The sequence below is a fragment of the Rhinopithecus bieti genome, unplaced genomic scaffold (genome assembly GCF_001698545.2).
Source record: "Rhinopithecus bieti isolate Rb0 unplaced genomic scaffold, ASM169854v2 scaffold_68553, whole genome shotgun sequence".
Lineage (NCBI taxonomy): Eukaryota > Metazoa > Chordata > Mammalia > Primates > Cercopithecidae > Rhinopithecus > Rhinopithecus bieti.
In genome coordinates this window covers 1,385,799-1,404,888 of record NW_016826183.1, presented here as the reverse complement: position 1 = coordinate 1,404,888, position 19,090 = coordinate 1,385,799, and the positions used below count along the sequence as shown (strand labels likewise).

At 43.7% G+C, this 19,090-nt stretch overlaps 1 protein-coding gene across 1 annotated transcript in view; it reads right to left on the bottom strand.

Annotated features, from left to right (window-relative positions):
- Positions 1-566: 566 nt before the first annotated feature.
- SRD5A1 (steroid 5 alpha-reductase 1) overlaps positions 567-19,090 on the bottom strand; it is a 38,491-nt gene continuing 19,967 nt past the window's right edge. The window contains exons 2-5 of the mRNA XM_017863345.1: positions 18,165-18,331; positions 14,037-14,138; positions 7,462-7,612; positions 567-1,921 (exon numbers count right to left, since the gene is read on the bottom strand). Of these exons, the coding sequence (XP_017718834.1) occupies positions 1,873-1,921; positions 7,462-7,612; positions 14,037-14,138; positions 18,165-18,331 (469 nt within the window). The 3' untranslated portion in view covers positions 567-1,872. The remainder of the gene's footprint in view (positions 1,922-7,461; positions 7,613-14,036; positions 14,139-18,164; positions 18,332-19,090) is intronic.

Sequence of the window (19,090 nt, the reverse complement as noted above, 5' to 3'; positions counted from 1 at the left end):
TCCCCGGCAATGGGCACATGGTTCATTTCTGGGCTCTATGTGCTCTCCGTGGGGAGTGGGAGTGCAGAGGACACTGCTTTCTGCTGCGGGCACCATGTTTAGTTGGTCTCACTTTGAGGTGCTCACATCCCTCTGCCCTCTGTCAGCCCAGGTGTGAGGACCCAGGGTCTTGGCTGGGCGCGTGCTGTCATGGCCTCTCTGCTCTGCCACATCAGGCCCATCTCCCCCCGTGCTGTGATCTGTCTGCAGTGATGACTCTCTCTCACTCTCTTTATGGGGCCACTCCCCCACTTAAACTCCTTTTAGGTGATTTCAACTGGGGTCAGGATAGAGAGGGGAGAAGGAAAGGTGTATGTTAAGCTCATCAGATTTAACTGGAAGCTCTCAAGGCTACTTTAAAAATCATAAAAGCCATTCCCAATAAGCTTGTTTGTTTTAAAGGAAATCTCCTTTCCAAATCACTGTAGAGAGTAAACAGAAGAAGTTGAAAAAACCAAATAAAAACAGGAAACACGATGAAAGAATGTTTTGATGTAACGATTAGTAAAAGAATTTGAGCTACCTTATTAAATGGCAAAGTCTATTTATTATGTTGTTAAAGACAACTAAAACAAATGGCATTTAAAAACTCCAGATGAGATGATAAAGCAAAGAAATGCCAGATGAATTCATCAAGATAAAAGCAGTATGGCAATGTTTTATCAAAGTAGAATTCAAGTCATGAAGCATTCAATAGGAAGATTATTTTATATTGATAACAGGTACAGGCTATAAGGGAAAAGCTTTGCAAAGCAGCAACAGCAAAACAGAAAGCAAAAAACTATTAGAAGATTAGCTATGGAAGAAAAAGAAGGCTGTAGAGAATCTTAACAACATAATTATGTTTCAATTGATAAAGAACAGGATAAATCTTAAAAAGTGGTCTTGTTATTGTTACAGAAGGTGATCATTCTTTGCACTACAAGGGAAAACTCAAAATCCACAAAGGAGAAATTTCACAGACAATAATCTCTACTATATCCATACGTGGAGAACAGAACAAAAAACTAGGTCTAGACTAGAGGACAAAGAGAAACCATGTCAGACCAGAGCATATTGATGGCTCATGGTGAGTGACCCATGGCCTAAAGGTGCCTGTTTAGGGCCCAGGAGCCACTTGCACAGGCAAAGCAACTTACTCCGTCTAAACCACCACCAGCACCCCTCCCTGCCTGGTGATGTCACCCGGGAGGCTGGGCTGGAACAAGTCCAGATGCCTTTGCCCCGCCTTGGAAGGGCCACAAGGAGTTTCCTCCTCTATCCCCAAGTTCTCCACTTACACACAGCACCTGACAACGAAGGTTGGCAAGTTTCCCCTGGGCCATGACTGCACAATGGCTACCCCCAGGCTCTGTGGCCTACGAGAGAGGGCGCCAAGACATATCCCAGCCCTACAAGGGGAGGAAAGCAACACTGCTGTTCACCTTGAAGGGATCACTGTAGGGGCTATAGAAGGGATTGTGACATTTATTGTTCTGAAAATGCCATCAATTTGACAGTTGTAAACTCTAGTCTTAGACACACTTGGCAAGACATAGCCAAAAGAGGTAAATTCGAAATTAGAAAAAATGTCAGCAGTTATTACTTGGAGTTTGAAATTCTGATCTGTTTACACAGTAGGATACTTCAACCTCCATATCAGTTTATTTAAGTACTTACTAGGTAGCTTGCAAAATTACTAGAAAAAATATTTCTAGAGGACATCTTGAAAATGATGAAGTAGCAGAAAAATTACAAAGATATAACTTATTTACAAAGTCCCTAGAGAAACACCATTGGAAAGCTTCAAATTGAAGATAATTTCGTTGAAAATGCACTTAAAACAAAATGGAATTAGAATTTTCTGAACTTTGGATACTCTTCAAATTTCCGGAGGTACCACCTAAAAATAAGAAAAAAAAAATTAAAAAAGGGAATAATTCTGTCACTTAGACATTTAACAGACGCTAACAAAAGTGACAATATTTTTCATGACAAAAGACTACTCAGTTTTTAAATGTAGTAACAAAAACTTTGGCATTTCATGCTTATAGTTTAATTTTGCCTATATCATGAAGAATTAAATATATCTAATCATAAAGTGTGATTCAGAAGAAGTAGCCCATAGAATTCAGTTTTCTATCTGGAAGGAAAATTACTGACATTTGATGAAAATACTGAACAGCACATTGTGGAGCTGTCTTTTCAGCCCCTGGGGAAAGCATGCAGGCTGGAGGAGGGGCAGGACCAAGTAGGTGCTTCTGAATATCTGCTGGTGACTCTTAAGAGTCTTCTCTAGCCTGCAGTCGAGAACTACTGGCCTAGCCCAGGGTGTGTAGAGTGGGCACCCAGCTGTGTACCAGGAGGCTCAGGAGCAGCTCTTAGTAAGGATTCAGTGAAATCTGGGAAAATGCAGTATGGCATTGTCCACAATGCAGCCTTGTGCTCAAAACAAACAGTATTTTCAGTTTTGATATAAATTGTATCAACGAAGGCATGCTCATTTGTTTTGGGGGTAATAGCTAGTTGGGAAAGGTGGCAACTAAGTGGATGGAGTAAAAATTAGAAATAATTTGACAAGATGGAGAAATAGTCATAAAAGGGAGTTTCTATAAACACACAAAGATTAAACAACAGACTAAAAATCATAAGAGAAAGCAATTAGCTCGTTGTTAATGTGGTAGAAACATATGAGGAGGAGAAACTGAGAGGCAGTTGGCAAAAACCTGCTGGTCTTAGCTAAGTTTAACACCAGAATCCACAAATAGAGAATTTGAACATACTGGGCAGCCAGAGTTACTTTTTTATGTTCTGTGTCCCCAGAAAGGCATGTAATAAGAACAATTCTAAGAAGTCGGTCAGGACTTCCAGGTCAAGCGTCACTTCCCCTGGCATGAGGCCTCCAGACGGCAGCCTTTCCGGCTATGTGGCTCAGTGGTGGCACATGGACCTGAGTGCCCAACACACAACGTGGCCAAGCCCAAGAGCTGGTGTGAAACCTGTGAAAGTGGATTGCAAACATGTTCGCTGGTGAGAGGCTGAAGGTTTTCACAGGCCTGCTGGGATCCAGGCCATCCACCCCTTCCAAGTGCCGAAGAGCTTCCCCACGGGCCAGCAGCACTGGATGCCGCACAGGGACATTGCGGGTGAGCTCCTCTCGCCCAGAAACTGCCCGTGGAAGATGGGCACCCCGGCCCGAAAAGTCAAGGGCAGAGTACACGACAGCAGGAGAGCCTGAAATGGGCAAACACAAGAGGGGCAGGCGGGAGACAGGAGACACAGGACTGCCGCAGGACGCCGAGAAAACGCTCCTTCCAGCCAGGCTGGGCAGCAAGGCTGGACTCCGTGACATCAGAAAGAACACGTGTGAGGTCAGAACGTTCTCACATAATAAAGGGATGTTGGCTGAAGAGGTTAAATGTATTTCACAGAAACCATTACATGGAAATAAAATATTTATTGTTAAATGATTAAATTTTTCTCACTCCTTAGAATACCTTTAAATTTTGCCCTTAAACAGAATATTTGTTAGCAACCCAGCACAGTTGACTGTTTCTGACCTAGAGTTTAACTATCAATGCAATCATTTATGAATTTAAATACTAATTATTTTAGAAGGAATTTCATTGTAATACAGTTTTGTTTTTAGAACATTATAATCCGGCCAGGCGTAGTGGCTCACGCCTGTAATCCCAGAACTTTGGGAGGTCAAGGCGGGCGGATCGTGAGGTCAGGAGATCAAGACCATCCTGGCTAACCCGGTGAAACCCCGTCTCTACTAAAAATACAAAAAAATTAGCCAGGCGCCTGTAGTCCCAGCTACTCGGGAGGCTGAGGCAGGAGAATGGCGTGAACCTGGGAGGCGGAGCTTGCAGTGAGGCAAGATTGCATCACTGCCGTCCAGCCTGGGTGACAGAGCGAGACTGTCACAAAAAAAAAAAAAAAAAAAGAACATCATAATCCATCAAATGGAGTGCAAGGAATAGATCCTTGGCATGTTTTCTTTTGGAATATGTTTATTTGATGGCTTAATTAGTTGGATTTATGAAAATAGTTTTTAAAAAAGAGTTTTCATTTTATTCTCAGCATGTAAGTCCTACATTTCTGAACATACTTCTGCAAAACTGAAGTGATTAATTCTTCAGGACTTAAAACTGGTTTCACACTGACACCAATTTAACAGCAAATGAATGACAAAGAGCTCTTTCAACNNAAAAAAAAAAAAAAAAAAAGAACATCATAATCCATCAAATGGAGTGCAAGGAATAGATCCTTGGCATGTTTTCTTTTGGAATATGTTTATTTGATGGCTTAATTAGTTGGATTTATGAAAATATTTTTTAAAAAAGAGTTTTTATTTTATTCTCAGCATGTAAGTCCTACATTTCTGAACATACTTCTGCAAAACTGAAGTGATTAATTCTTCAGGACTTAAAACTGGTTTCACACTGACACCAATTTAACAGCAAATGAATGACAAAGAGCTCTTTCAACTCATGAATTCTGCAAAGAGTATCTTTGGGTTTTTATTAGCAAAGACTTTCATTTAGATAACTGAATTACTTATTTTCCATTTCTATATGTTTCATATTCATATACTGAGAGGGGTTTTCCTGTTTCCTGATTTCATTTGAGAAAACATCTTTACCACTGACTTGGTGTGCCCGTGTTCAATCTTACGCTGATCCATGTTTTTTTAAATATCAGTGTTATCTCATTTTTTTTTTTTTTAAGAGAAATGAGCCATTACTTGCTTCTTCGCATCAAATATTAGGAATGTAAAAGGATGGCATCTTCACCGGGAAGTGTGGCCCAGGCCGGGTGCAGTGCTGGCAGCAGCGGGGGCAGAGGGGAGGAAGTCAGACTCTAGAATGTATATTTAGAGTGATAACGTAGTATCTCAACCAAACCTGTGACAACGAAGTCATCTGGCAGAGGAGAAAACAGAAGGGTTCACAAATCATACTCCTGCCCTTACTTTCCCAGTCAATTTTAAATGGCCAGAAGGCTGGTGTATCAGTTCCCTGTGGCTGCTAAAACAAAGTTACCACACACTGGGTGGCTTATAATAATGGCCATCGATTCTCTCCCAGTTCTGGAGGCCAGAAGTTGGAAATCAAGGTGGCAGCAGGGCTCTGCTCCCTCTGGAGGTTCAGGGAAGGTTCCAGTCCCATCTCCCCCAGCTCTGGTGGTGCCACGTGTTCCTGGGCTCGTGGCTGCATCACCCCTGCCTCTCTGTCCATCTTCCCGTGGCCTTCCCACTCTGTGTGATCACCTCGTGTATGTCTGTATCCACATTTCCTCTTCTCATCTCAACTGAAGACGTTCCCCAGTAAGGTCGCTTTCACAGGTACCAGGGCCTAGGACTCCCACATGACCTTTTGGCAAACACAGTTCCCAGCACGGAAGGCCCATTCCTGGCCCATAGTGTTTTCTGCCATGCCTGGTATCGAGCCTCCTTCTCAAACCCTCTCTGCCTTCGGCACTCACTCAACTTTCTGCAGACCCCTGTTTTTCTCAGCAGCTGCAGGATTTAGGTACGTCGTGGCTCTGATTTTGTTCTCCTCACTGTCTATGCGTGAAAATACCAGGTCACTGGCACGATGGAGTGTCTCGAAAGAATGCAGGGCACTGCCCTGAGAGCTCTCATCAGCTCTCACATTTATGCTATCACTTCTTCAAGTGTTAGACAGAGGCCAGCCACGTTGGCTCACGCCTCTAATCCTAGCACTTTGGGAGGCTGAGGTGCGAGGATTACTTGAGTCCAGGAGTTCAAGACCAGCTTGGGCAATGTAGTGAGACCACAACTCTACAGAAAAATATAAAAAATTAGCCAGGCCTGGTGGCGTGTGCCTGTAATCCCAGCTACTCAGGAGGCTGAAGTGGGAAGATCGCTTGAGCCCAGGAGGCAGAGGTGGCAGCGAGCTGAGATTGTGCCACCGCACTCCAGCCTGGGTGACAGAGCGAGACGCTGTCTAAAAAAAAAAAAAAACTAGACAAAGAGATACTTCAGATATGACCTTTCTTCTTATTATCTCCAATAATCATCCTTTGCATCTGCAAACACGTGGTGAGGCTGGGAAGTACACCTAGGTACTTTTCCCACTATACCATGCTATCAATCTATTCTTCTTTTAGCTTTTTCTCTCTGTCCTCAGTCCCAAAAAACATGATAAACTCCATGAAGAAGGACAGAGTTATACATTTTTGCATGCCTCGTAGCATTGGCAGCTTTGGAGATTTTGATTAGATGTTTTGAGTGGATGAAGCGAGTGGCTCAGGGCACACGGTAAATGTGCATACCAGGCTGGGCGCTTGGCAAGCCCAGTCTGCATCATTTATTGTCAGGGACACACGCCCATGTCAGGGCAGGTAAAGATTCCATGCTGTGGCTGAGATCTCTTCCTGTCAATGAGACAGGGCTCCTGGCAGGCCTCAGACTCTGCTCCTTGAACCTCAGTTTCCTCATCCATTGGGTTAGAAAGATGTTCTCTAAATTCACTTCAGCCTTGACATCCTTTGATTTCTTTTTCTTTCTTTCTTTCCTTTTGAGACTGAGTCTTACTCTCTCAACCAGGCTAGAGTGCAGTGGCACGATATCGGCTCACTGCAACCTCCACCTCCCAGGTTCAAGTGATTCTTGTGCCTCAGCCTCCTGAGTAGCTGGCATTACAGGCGACCGCCACCATGCCTGGCTAATTTTCGTATTTTTAGTAGAGATGGGGTTTCACCATGTTGGCCAGGCCAGTCTTGAACTCCTGACCTCAAGTGATCCACTGGCCTCGGCCTCCCAAAGTGCTGGGATTACAGGTGTGAGCCACTATGCCCGGTCCCTTTGATTTCTTTATGAGTGTGTTGGTCAAATGGCTCACAAGCCCTTTGGGGGATCAGATAAAAGCCAAGGACCTGGTCTCTGGAAAATGTCATTTTAGGGGGCACACAGAGCCTCTGTAGCCTATCAAGGACCCCAGGTTCAGAGCCATGGCCTGAGTCACCACATAGCTAGAGAGCTCTTGTGTGCATGAGTTCTGCCAGTGTTGCCGGGCTCTGGGATTCATCTTCCTTTTCGGGACTTCCTCAACCTGTGGCATTCACAAGCTGGCCATTGGCTATGCTCAGTCATGGTTCTGTTTTAATCAGTGTTTCCCACTCAGAGCCCCGAATCCCCTGCTTGGTGTCCAGCTGGACCATTGACTCCAGCAATGTCAATTCAGAGAGGCTAAAGGCGTGGTATAGAGAACAACTCTGCTTATGTGGATCTGACAGTTCCTTAGAGCTGGGTGATTCTACAGCTATTGGTTTGGTTTCGTACTTGTTTGGTCAAAGCACAGAATAAACTGGAATTCAGCAATTTAAATGAACACTTCAAAAATCTATCCTGAAAAAGAGTAATAATATAGTCAAAGAACAAATTACAAATGGTAAAAGTGTTTTAAAACTTACTGATGATGCTCTTTTGCTCTACCAGATAAAAAACAAAATGTGAAGAAAGCAAAAGCTGCGCCTTGGACAGACCAGCTGGCCAGGGCATAGCCACACCACTCCATGATTTCTCCAAAATAGTTGGCTGCAGTTACGTATTCAAATAAGCCTCCTACAAGAAAACACAGACCAAAGTAGTACATTTACTATAAAATGAAATATGGACTTCAGAGATGCTAGTGAATACTTACCTGGAGAACATAAATTCAAGAACGGAAAAACATTTCCCTTATAGAATGTTAATCAATAAGACATATCCAGCATTACATGGTTTACTAATTCATATCACAGCTTCTGATCATCAATTACATATTTATATATATCAATACCCGTCTATGTGAATACATACATGTACAGTTACAGTGGAAGACACCACTAAACCACTGCACCTGTTGATGGATCATGCAAGCAGAGAATACAGAGTAACAACTAACAATGAACTAGCATGTAAAATGGACCTAAATAGAACCCTAGAGCAATGAATGACAAAGATATTCATTTTCCAGCAGATTCATTCACTCATTCATTCATCACATCTTCACAAATGTGCTGAGTCAGTATTATGGGCCAGGCCCTGCCCAGGCACTTGGACAGACCCCCTCCCCACATCTAGAACCATAAACCCCAATGTCATGAACAAAGAGAGCACGCAGCACATGGAGGGGGAGGAGTAGCGAGGGACAGGGCAGAGTGAGGGACCCTGGAACTGGGATGGGGTGGAGGAGGTCACCATCACAGAGTGGCTGGGAACAGGCCTCCCAGGGAAGGTGAGGGTCGATTCAAGGCTTGCAAGTGAGGGCCAGCCTGGCAGGTGCTGGGGGTGCTCTCAGGAGTGCTCTAGGCAAGAGAAGAGATGCAGCAAAGGCCCTGAGGCGGAGAGCAATGGCTGGCACACTCCAAGGACCAGACAAGGGGTGGGGAGAGGGGTCCTAGCAGAGAAGGAGGGCAGGAGGCCCCTCCTTGGGACTTGGCACTCACCCTCAGGCTGTAGCTTTGTGGCTACTCAAGTTTGTTCTAGAGAGGCCTGATGTATTCTGCCCTGGGTTCCGGTTGGGCACTATGTCTGCAGAGCTGAGAAAATTCGGAAGGCACATAAGGACAGAGCATTTTTAAAAAAATTAGGCCGGGTGTGGTCGCTCACACCTTTAATCCCAGAACTTTGGGAGGCTGAGGCAGGTGGATCATGTGAGGTCAGGAGTTCCAGATCAGCCTGGCCAACATGGTGAAACCTTGTCTCTGCTGAAAATACAAAAATTAACTAGGTGTGATGGTGCACGCCTGTAGTCCCAGCTACTCGGGAAGCTGATGAATAAGAATCGCTTGAACCCAGGAGGCAGAGGTTGCAGTGAGTCGAGATTGTGCCATTCATTGCACTCCATCCTGGGTGACAGAGTTAGACTCTGTCTCTCAAAAAAAAAAAGAAAAAAAAGACAAACCGATTACACCCTAAGTCATAAGACCAATTTCAACAAATACTGCAGCATAGGGTAGAGACTAGTTCTCTGAGCACACTGCAACCTACGTGCGTGAGGGCTTTGGCTGGAGCTGAGATTATCTTTTATTTATTTATTTATTTTGGAGTTTTGTATTTTTAGTAGGCACGAGGTTTCACCATGTTGGCTTGGCTGGTGTTGAATTCCTGACCTCAGGTGATCCACCTGTCTCAGCCTCCCAAAGTGCTGGCATTACAGGCGTGAGCGACGGCGCCCAGCCTGAGATGGTCTATTTTTTAAAAAGAAAGAAAATGGTTTTGCTGAGCCCAAGACAGCAAAGTGCTTTTCTTTTTCTTATTTAAGGAAGGTGGGGGTGTGTAGATGTTTGCAATATTGAGCTTTCTACTACTTTTCTGTAAGCTTGAAATAATTCATAATTGTAAAATAATACTGATACGGTTTGACTCTGTGTCCCCACCCAATCTCATCTTGAACTGTGATCCCCACAGGACAAGGGAGGAGCCCAGCGGGAGGTGACTGGATCATGGGGGCGGTTTCTTGTGCTAGTGAATTCTCATGAGATGTAATTGTTTGAAAGTGTGAGGCAGGTCCCCCTTCGCTCGCTCGCTCTCCTGCCGCCATGTGAAGGTCTTTGCTTCCCCTTCGCCTTCTGCCCTGATGGTAAGTTTCCTGAGTCCTCCCCAGCCATGCGGAACTGTGAGTCAATTAAACCTTTTTTCTTCATAAATTACCCAGACTCAGGTAGTTCTTTATAGCACAGTGAAAACAGACTGATACAAATATCAATATTCATTGACAAGTAAACTTTTTAATGACAATATAATACATAAAAATATCAAACTTAATGACCAATAAATAAATGTCATTCACAATGTGTGGGCATATGCACCTGCAGAAGAGCCTGTAAGAATGGACCCAAAGCATTCACAGTGCTGTTCCCTCTGAACCGTGGAGCTTAGTCACTTTCACTTTCTTATTCACCCATTTCTGTAACTGCTTCAACTTTCTACAAGACTACATGAACGATCATCTGTATTTCTTCAGAGCCCTGGGTGGCTGAATCCCAGACGTGGAAGGACCTTTGCACCCCATCCTGCAGATGCCAGTCACCCAAAGGGCAGACAGCCTGTGGGGAGGGCTGGGGCTGTGATGCCTTCCCGCATGCAGCCTGCTCGGTGAACCTTCTCTCTAAGGGTCCAGTGTGGGGCACATTATTTGGTGGAACCACATGGGTGGACTAGTAAGCACGTAATTAGACTGGAAAACCTGGAGATGCCAATCTGCCAAAAAATGTCGTCTTGAGACACAGGCTGTTTACAGATGCCGCATTACAAAACCACAAACTGGTTGTCACACACAGCCCACAGCACTTGCCCTAAACCCTAGTTCAGCCTGTATGTACCGACTATGGGCATCCTATCTGTGCACCTCTCTCTATCTCTTTATTTGTTCATTTTGTCACTTGCTCCTTTGACCCTAACCAGTTACAGCACCATTATTAACAGAGTCCTGGGAAGCGTTTCTGAAAGACCTCACGTAATCACTGGATGTAGACGGCACACCTGTGTATTAGAAACCATGATTGTGTCACGTAAAAACACCCTGCAAATGAAGAGTCTGCAGTGAGGGGGGCCGGTCACAAAGCCGACCATGGTGGAGTCCTCATGGGGCTCAGCACCCAGACCCCCTATACCTGCAGTCTTCAAAACCTGACAGATTTTACACGAGGGACTCCAAAGCTAGGATAAAATTTTGGCTTCCACATTCCTCGGGCCTCTCATGGTGCTGCCTCTAAGGCCTTGGCACTGAATGTTGCCCTGAAGAATCTAACAAACTTTCCCTTATGAGCCACTCACGGCACGTGCAGATGATCGTCACTGTTTCCTGTCGACTTTCCCTGGTACAGGGTGTGCACTTGCAAACGGCAGACGCTCTTACGTCTTGTTTTACTTCACAAAAGCTTTCTTGAATTAGTTTTTAAAATATGTTCTGTTCCAATGCTTTGGATTTCTTCTTCATGGACTTCAACGTGCCTAGGATGGATATATTTTCCCTACTTCTCCAGCTATCACCAAAAACGTAATTCACAATAAGAATGATTTTTTTTTTTTTTTTGGACAGGGTCTCCCTCTGGAGTGCAGTGGCGTGATTGAGGTTCACTGTAGCCACAAACTCCTGGGTTCAAGTGATCCTCCCACCTCAGCCTCCTGAGTGGCTGGGACTACAGGTGTGCACCACCATGCCTGGCTAATTTTCTTTCATTTTGCTTGTAGAGATGGGGGTCTAGCTATGTCGCCTAGGCTGATCTCAAACTCCTGGCCTCAAGTGATCCTCCTGCCTCCGCCTCCCAAAGTGTTGGGATTACAGGTGTGAGCCACTGCACCCAGTCTAGGTATCATATTCTTTGCTTTTTCATTTCTATCTTCTGACATGCTTCTGTGGTGTTTTCTTTTCTTTTTTTTCCTGGTCTTGTGGGCCTTGTAATTTAATGATTAGAAATAAAGAATTTTGATCTGGTGTGATCTTGGAAGCTAAGCAAGGTCGAGCCTAGTTAGTACTTGGATAGGAGAAATTAAAAATTTTAAAAGCCTTTTCTTCCCTAAGTCTCATGTGTCCCATGTCATCTGCACCGACGTCTGGTGCTACTTCCTGCTGCCTGAGAGTCGCAGCCAAGCTTCTACATCTCCTTTGGCCTATCTGTTCTCAGAGATGCCGTTGATGGCCATAGGCCGTCGGGAAGCTGGGTTGATTACTAGCTGCAGGAAGGAGGCTATGCATTGTAGGGAAATGTGGCAGGGAGGGGTTTCCCTTTACTGAGACAGAAAATAAGCTAAGTTTGTAGATTGCAGGTTCGTTGCAGGTGTTCTTCAGCTGATGGGTATAGACCCTGCAACTGCTCCATTCACATTTTATTTTTATTTTTTACTTTTCTGAGACAGTCTCACTCTTGTCGCCCAGGCTGGAGTGCAGTGGCATGATCTTGGCTAACTGTACCCTCTGCCTCCCAGGTTCAAGCGATTCTCGTGTCTCAGCCTTGTCTCAGCCTCCTAAGTAGCTGGGATTACAGGCATGTGCCACCACGCCTGGCTAAATTTTGTGTTTTTAGTAGGGATGGGGTTTTACCATGTTGGCTAGGTTGGTCTTGAACTCCGGACCTCATGTGATCTGCCCAACTCGGCCTCTCAAAGTGCTGGGATTACAGGTACAGCCACCACGCCTAGCCTCCATTCACATTTTAAAACTCATGTTGGAATTTTGAGCACAATTTTCCCCTGCTTTGTGAAACATGTTTCTGCTCAGGTAAGTTTTGCTGCTTCTTTGCTGTCCCAATGTTATGACTGCACAGATTTGGGGATCGTACCTTTTTTGTTCTTCAGGTTTCAATATGTTGGATTAGAACAAGGATCAGACATGAGAGCAGGAAATGGAGGGAAAGAGGCTGAAAAGTTTTTGTGGCATCTCAACTACTGTGGGACAGTGGACAGGACCCTCTGTATGAGGCACGTCAGGCCTTTCCGTGACCAGCCTGGCCCAGGAGGGCCCTCCCATGGGATCCTGCCGTCTCTGGGGATGCCCTCTCTTTTGGAAGTGGTGTTTCTCAAATCTGCCAGTCTGTGGCTTCTGGCATCTTCTGCACCTTTTCATTCTCCCTCCCCCAGGACTGTGCCCTGTCCCTTCTTTGTCTGGCTCATGGCAGCCCCTCCTTAGGACAGGGCCCTCTCCTTCAGGGGACAAACACTTGCCAAGGAATCTGGAATCATGCTATTCCCCATGCAAGGGTGCTGGGCATGAAGCGAGGGGGCCGCCATCCAGCTTACATTGCACTCTCCCAGCCACTGTACCTGCCAGAGGAAGTGGCTCCTTGGGATGACCCCATGAGGGTGTAGTTTGCTTATAAGCCCAACACCAAAGAGGAGATTCTTCCCCAATCTGCCCAGGGGCTGAATGGGTGATCAGCAGCCTGTCTAGGACTCTGTCATGTTTTCTCTTCTCTGCCGCTTCTATCACACTACCATCACGTTTGGAGCTGGCGTTGCTAATTCCGGGTTCTCAGGGTCACAGTTTTAGTAATTTGGGATTTGGAGCATTGTTTGTTTTTGTTGCTATTCTCATATGGTTTCTCGGAACATAAGTGGAAGAAGTTCAAACTAAGTGATGTCACGCCCTTTCTCCATTAAAGTTTTAGATTTCTGTACTTTAAAATTTTTTTTCTGAAACTCTGTTGGTTTCTAGTCCTTTTTATGGTACATTGCTTCTTTACTCCTAATTGTAATTACTAGTTACAAAAAGCATTTAAAGTACTCACTTTATAATGTTTCCATTAATTCTAACATCTGAAATCTTTCACGTTGAATTACATTCTCCCTCATGGTGCTGTACTTCCTTGTGGGTTCTGTACCTTGTGACCGTACCTCTAACTCTGTGGAGTGCGGCACATTGGGTTGAGACTCAGGCTGAATGCAGATCCCCTTGGAAATCTGGGCTTTTGCTGGCCAGGAGAGTCCACCACCACCCTAAGCCATGGAAATTAATTCAAGGCTTGAGATTTTTCATACTATACAAGTAGTGCAAATCTGGGTTATAAACCAGCATGGGGGTTGGTGCCTTGTCACAAATTCTCAAAAGACACACTCCAGATTCCATCATTCACCTAGATCTTGTCCTCTGATGATTACTTCCTTTCTTGATAGTATACTGATGCGTTTAAGAAGATTTTCAAAATATTCCAACATTTTAAACTGTTTTCAGAGTAGGGTCAAAGTATCTATTCCATTATACTGCTAGAAACAGAAGTGTCAGACACTCCTTGTAAATCATACATTCTTCCTCATCCTCTCTTTCCAAGCACAGATATAACTGGAGTTTCTGCTTTGTTTAATAACTGTTCAGTTAGCCAGATTTGGTTCTTTTGTTATTCTAATAAGACAATAACAACAGCACTAGTTATTAATAATGATGACTTACACTGAAAACTTGTAGCTAATAAATACCACGCTACTACTTCTTAGAGCTGGCAACACTAAAATAGACAGGCACCATGGCACACAACTTTCACAGAAATTCTTCACTTTCAGTACGTACCCCTTGGTATTTTGTATCCAGTGTCTCCTGGTTTTCTGAGATTCCTTAGGATATGATCTGAATGGATGTTTATCAACATACCTGTTAACCACAAGCCAAAACCTAAAGGAAAAAAATTGCAAGATGATTATGACTAATAAACCATAAAATTTCACTATGAGCCCCAGCCTGACTGAACAGTATTATTGCAACCCTTCATATTACCATTGTTAGTGCAACATATTAGCCATCACTGATAGTAAAAACCATCAAGCACTGTTGTCAGGTATGCTAAGCAGGGCTTTGTTTTTCTAATAATACAAATACATCATCTAATGTATTCAAAATATTTTGACCTGATCATCACAATCTACATTTTCAGGATGACAGGTATGGATAGAAATCTGACTTGGGCACAAGGCTTCTTTCTAGGGAGCATCAGGGAGTCAGCCCACCAATCAGACTCATCCCACTTATTTCTCACAAAATCTGCATGAGGCAATGCTACCATCTCCACCACATGGATCAGGAGGGGTGATGCTCCTATGCTGCTCTGTCACCACTGGCTGTACACTGCCCCTTGAGGGGTGGCAGTTCCTAGGAGCCGATCTCTGGTCTTCTCTTATTTACAACCTCATTTGAACAAATTAATGCACATCCATGTTTCCCCTACCGCAGAATTCCTGCAGGCTCATCAATCAGCATTCCTTGGTCAGTCCTTCTTCCTCGGTTACTGACAACAGTCTACCACGGCTGGCTGCACGGCTCTCCCCAGAATCCCATGGTATCCCAAGTTTTCTTCCTATTCTAACAAATCTGCAGGGATTTTTCATCACTTAAAGGAGAGTTCTTAGTATCACATCAATTAATTCCATCAAGAAAAGGCAAAAGCCCAAAACAGTGCTTTATAAAAGAAATATTGATAAAAAGGGGTTAACTTGATGGTTCTGATATACTTTTTAAAAATGTGAAAGACAAATGCTGCTTAATGCTGGCATTTAGTTCAATATTAAATCAATGTATACGTGGGGTATCATTATTATTTGAGTCATCACATCAGTGACATTGAACATTTTTTCACAGTTAGAACAAGGACATGGAAAACCTTCCGGTCTATAGCAAGGGTTTCAAGATTTCTTCCTTCTGATTTTGCCACTGTAATCAGCTTTTTTTTTTTTCTAAGCAGTTCATAACATTTTATAATAGGTTTTGTAAGTCATTTATTGGATCCATACATTTATAGTTGTTTTGCTACCTTTTTGGGATTTTAGTATTTCACCCCTAGGTAACTGGGCTTCCAATGTGAGGTTCTAGAAAGAAATCATGTTGTCTAAATAACATGGCTACTTTATGTTTCTTCTAGGAGACAAGCTCCCTTTATTGCTTAGATTGGAAGAAAACTAGTACTTGTGTTCATCTAAGCTAAATATTTAATTCCATTTATAAGAATCTTAAAATCTAGCTGGGCACAGTGGCTCACACCTATAATCCCCGCACTTCGGGAGGCCAAGATGGGTGGATCACTTCAGGCCAGGAGTTCAAGACCAGCCTGGTCAACATGGTGAAACCCCATCTCTACTAAAAATACATAAATCAGCCAGGTGCGATGGTGCACACCTGTAATCCCAGCTACTCCGAGGCTGAGGCACAAGAATTGCTTGAGCCTGGGAGGCACAGGTTGCCATGAGCCAAGATTTGTGCCACTGCACTCCAGCCTGGATGACAGGCTGCCTCAAAAAAAAAAAAAAAAAAAAAATCTTAAAATCTGTCTATAAAATATTTTAGATTAACCACTTTTGCTGTTTTGGAAAACCTTTTGTTAGAAATTTGCTGGGGACAATGGCTCATACTTGTAATCCCACCACTTTGGGAGGTCGAGGCAGGTGAATAACCCCAGGTCAGGAGTCCAAGACCAGTCTCACCAACATGATAAAACCCTGTCTTTACTAAAAAAATACAAAACTTAGCTGGGCATAGTGACATGCACCTATAGTTCCAGCTACTCGGAAGGCTGAGGCAGGAGAATCTCTTGAACCCAGGAGGCAGAGGTTGCAGTGAGCCGAGATTGCACCACTGCACTCCAGCCTGGGCGATAGAGTGAGACCCCGTCTCAAAAATAAAACAAAGGAAAAGAAATTTATTATTATTTGGTTATTACTTCATGGTAACTACAGTAGGCATAATTACTTATTTATGTAATTTCATGTCTGTTCCCTCACAAAAACAACTCTAGGCAATAAATATAACACACAAAATGTAACCTAGATTGTCTTCCAATTGGCATATTTTTTCCTTTTCAAATCCTTCTGTTTAATTGTAGAGAAGTCAAGAGGTCTGTATTTATTGGTGTTTGGAATCTCTGACCAGCTTCACAGTCACCTCTACGTGATGCGAACCATCCGCGGAGCTACTTTAAATAGGAAGGTTCTTTTGTTGTTGTTCATCATAGAAGTGAGTCCCACAAGACTCTCTAGTAAACATTTAAAATCTACATCTCTAGTTAAAAAGAAAAAAGAAAGAAATTCCCTTTCCTCTTATTTTTTGTTGCCACTTGTGGACACTCAGCTTGGCGAGGTGGCAGAAATCACCGCTCTGCCATTCACTGCGTCTAGATATCTTGGGCCAGCTGTGTAACTCTTCTGACCTTTCACGTCTTATGGGCATCCTTTCTGCCTCAGAGAACATGGGGAGGCATAAATTGTGTGATTGGCATAGGAACTCAAAAGCCTGTTCTTCCTCTTGACAGGTAGGGCAGAAGAAAATAAAGTAGTCAAAAAGCAGGTAAACCAAGAATATATCTGGGGGTACTGTACAACAATTGAGTACCAAACAATTTAGTCTAGCATTTCATGGAGGCACAGATTTCTGGGGCTAGAAAATTTCTGGGGCTTGAAACGCCTTCTCAGCCAACCCTCCTTTTGTAGAGGAGGGACAGGTGTCTCACCGTAACGATCCTTAGGTATGGTGAAACCTTGGAATAAAATTCTAATTCGCTGACAAAAAACATGACTGAGAAATGTGAAAGGGACCTCTCAGCAACAAAGTGCTATCCAAGTGTTAGTTTATTTCTATGATTATAAATTAATACTCATGGAGAAGCAGCAAAATGCAATGTCAGGTCACTTTATGTAGCTTAAGGGGAAGCACTGCAGGGTAGTTTCCAAATCTGACAAACTTTTAGCATGCTGCCATTGTGAGTAAGCTACACCTCAGTATGGTTTAATATCTAAATGCTAGGCTAGACTAAACAAATACGTAGAAGAACCTTTCTTATATACAAGACTCCAGAGTTTTTTTGTTTTGTTTTGTTTTTTTGAGACAGAGTCTCACTCTGTCAACCAGGCTGGAACGCAGTGGCACAATCATGGCTCACTGCAGCCTTGACCTCCTGGCCTCAGGTGATCCTCCCACCTCAGTGCCTCTGATTAAGCTGGGACCATAGGTGTGTGTCACCATGCCCGGCTACATTTTTGTATTTTGTGTAGAGATGCAGTTTTGCCACGTTGCCCAGGCTGGTCTTGAACTCCTGGATTCAAATGATTCTGCCCACCTCAGCCTCCCAAAGTGCTAGGATTACAGTGGGAGTCACTGCATCCAGCCGGATTATGAATTTTTAATGCTCTTGCAAACATTGTCGATGGCTGTTTTATTTTCATTTTTGCTCAGAACTTATAAAGTTATAATTAGAGGTTGAAAATGTACATTAATTCACATGAACTGACACAAATAAAAAAATTCATCAACTTCATAAACCTAAAAGCTGATTCAAGTTCATAGAATCACAAAAGCTGCACTGTAGGAAGATAACCCAGGCTGGGTTTTTCTCATGTCACAGAAGAAACCGCAGGAGGTTTGGGTCCTGTCTTAGATTAAGTGGTCAATGAGTGGCCAAAGTGTCTCAATCTTTATTTCCTGCTCATTCTGCTACAGTGCGCTGCTATTTTTGGGTTCTTGGCCTGACCAGGCACCTGTGCTTCAGCGCCTGCCCATGCGGGGGAAGGTTCCCATCACCTGCGTCACCTCCCTGCCCCAAGCTGTGCTGAGACCCCTGGGACTCCGGGGTCCTGCTGCTTTCTCTGCTGTGAGTCTTTGTTCTCACATAAAAGTAGTGATGTGAACAAGGCGGAGTTCACTGCTGTGGACACTCACCTATTAGAAAACGGGGATCTGCTACCCAGTCATCAGCATACACTGCCCAATGGCTCAAGTATCTGCTTTGCAAATAGCCGTTAAAGGTACAGAACATAATTGCCATTGTACACGCCAACAGTGGCATAGGCTTTCCTCCTCGCATCAGAAATGGGTAAATTAAGCACCTTAGGAAATAAGAAACAGGCACAAATTTTTAAAAACTTAAAGATAATCATTTCTTTAATCCTGCCTTAAATGATTTGGGTTTTAAATCTTACTTTCTTGTACAAACGTCATCCTCAGTAACATTCATACTGATTTATTATATCTAAGCTAAAAGTGGATTTTGATTTTAATTTATTTTTTGAGACAGGTTCTTGCTGTGTTGCCCAGGCTGCAGTGGCATGATCATGGCTCACTGCACCCTTCAGCTCCAGGGTTTAAGCGACTTTCCTGTCCCAGCCTCTCGAGTAGCTGGAACTACAAGCATGTGCCACCACACTTATTATTATTATTATTATTATTATTATTATTTTGTAGAGACCAGGTCTCACTCTGTTGCTCAGGCTGGTCTCAAATGCCTGCCTCAAGTGATCTTCCTGCCTTGTTCTCCCAAAATGCTGGGATTATAGGTGTGAGCCACTGTATCCAGCCAAAAAGCAGACTTTTAAATAAAGCATTACCACGTTTCAATTATGTTCGCCACAGTGTACAAACTCCAGATTCTACTTACATACAATATAAAACAGAATACATTGAATTTAGGAAAACTAGGGGCTTCAAGAGGCTTTCAAAATTTCCACTATCCTAAAACCATTAACTAGTCCTAGTCTGAGCAATGAGATTTGGAACACATCATCACATCATCCATCACCACTGCAATGGCTTCCATTCACTGAGAACTTTCACCTGCTAGCCCCGCCCCCCACTCCCCCTGCGACTCC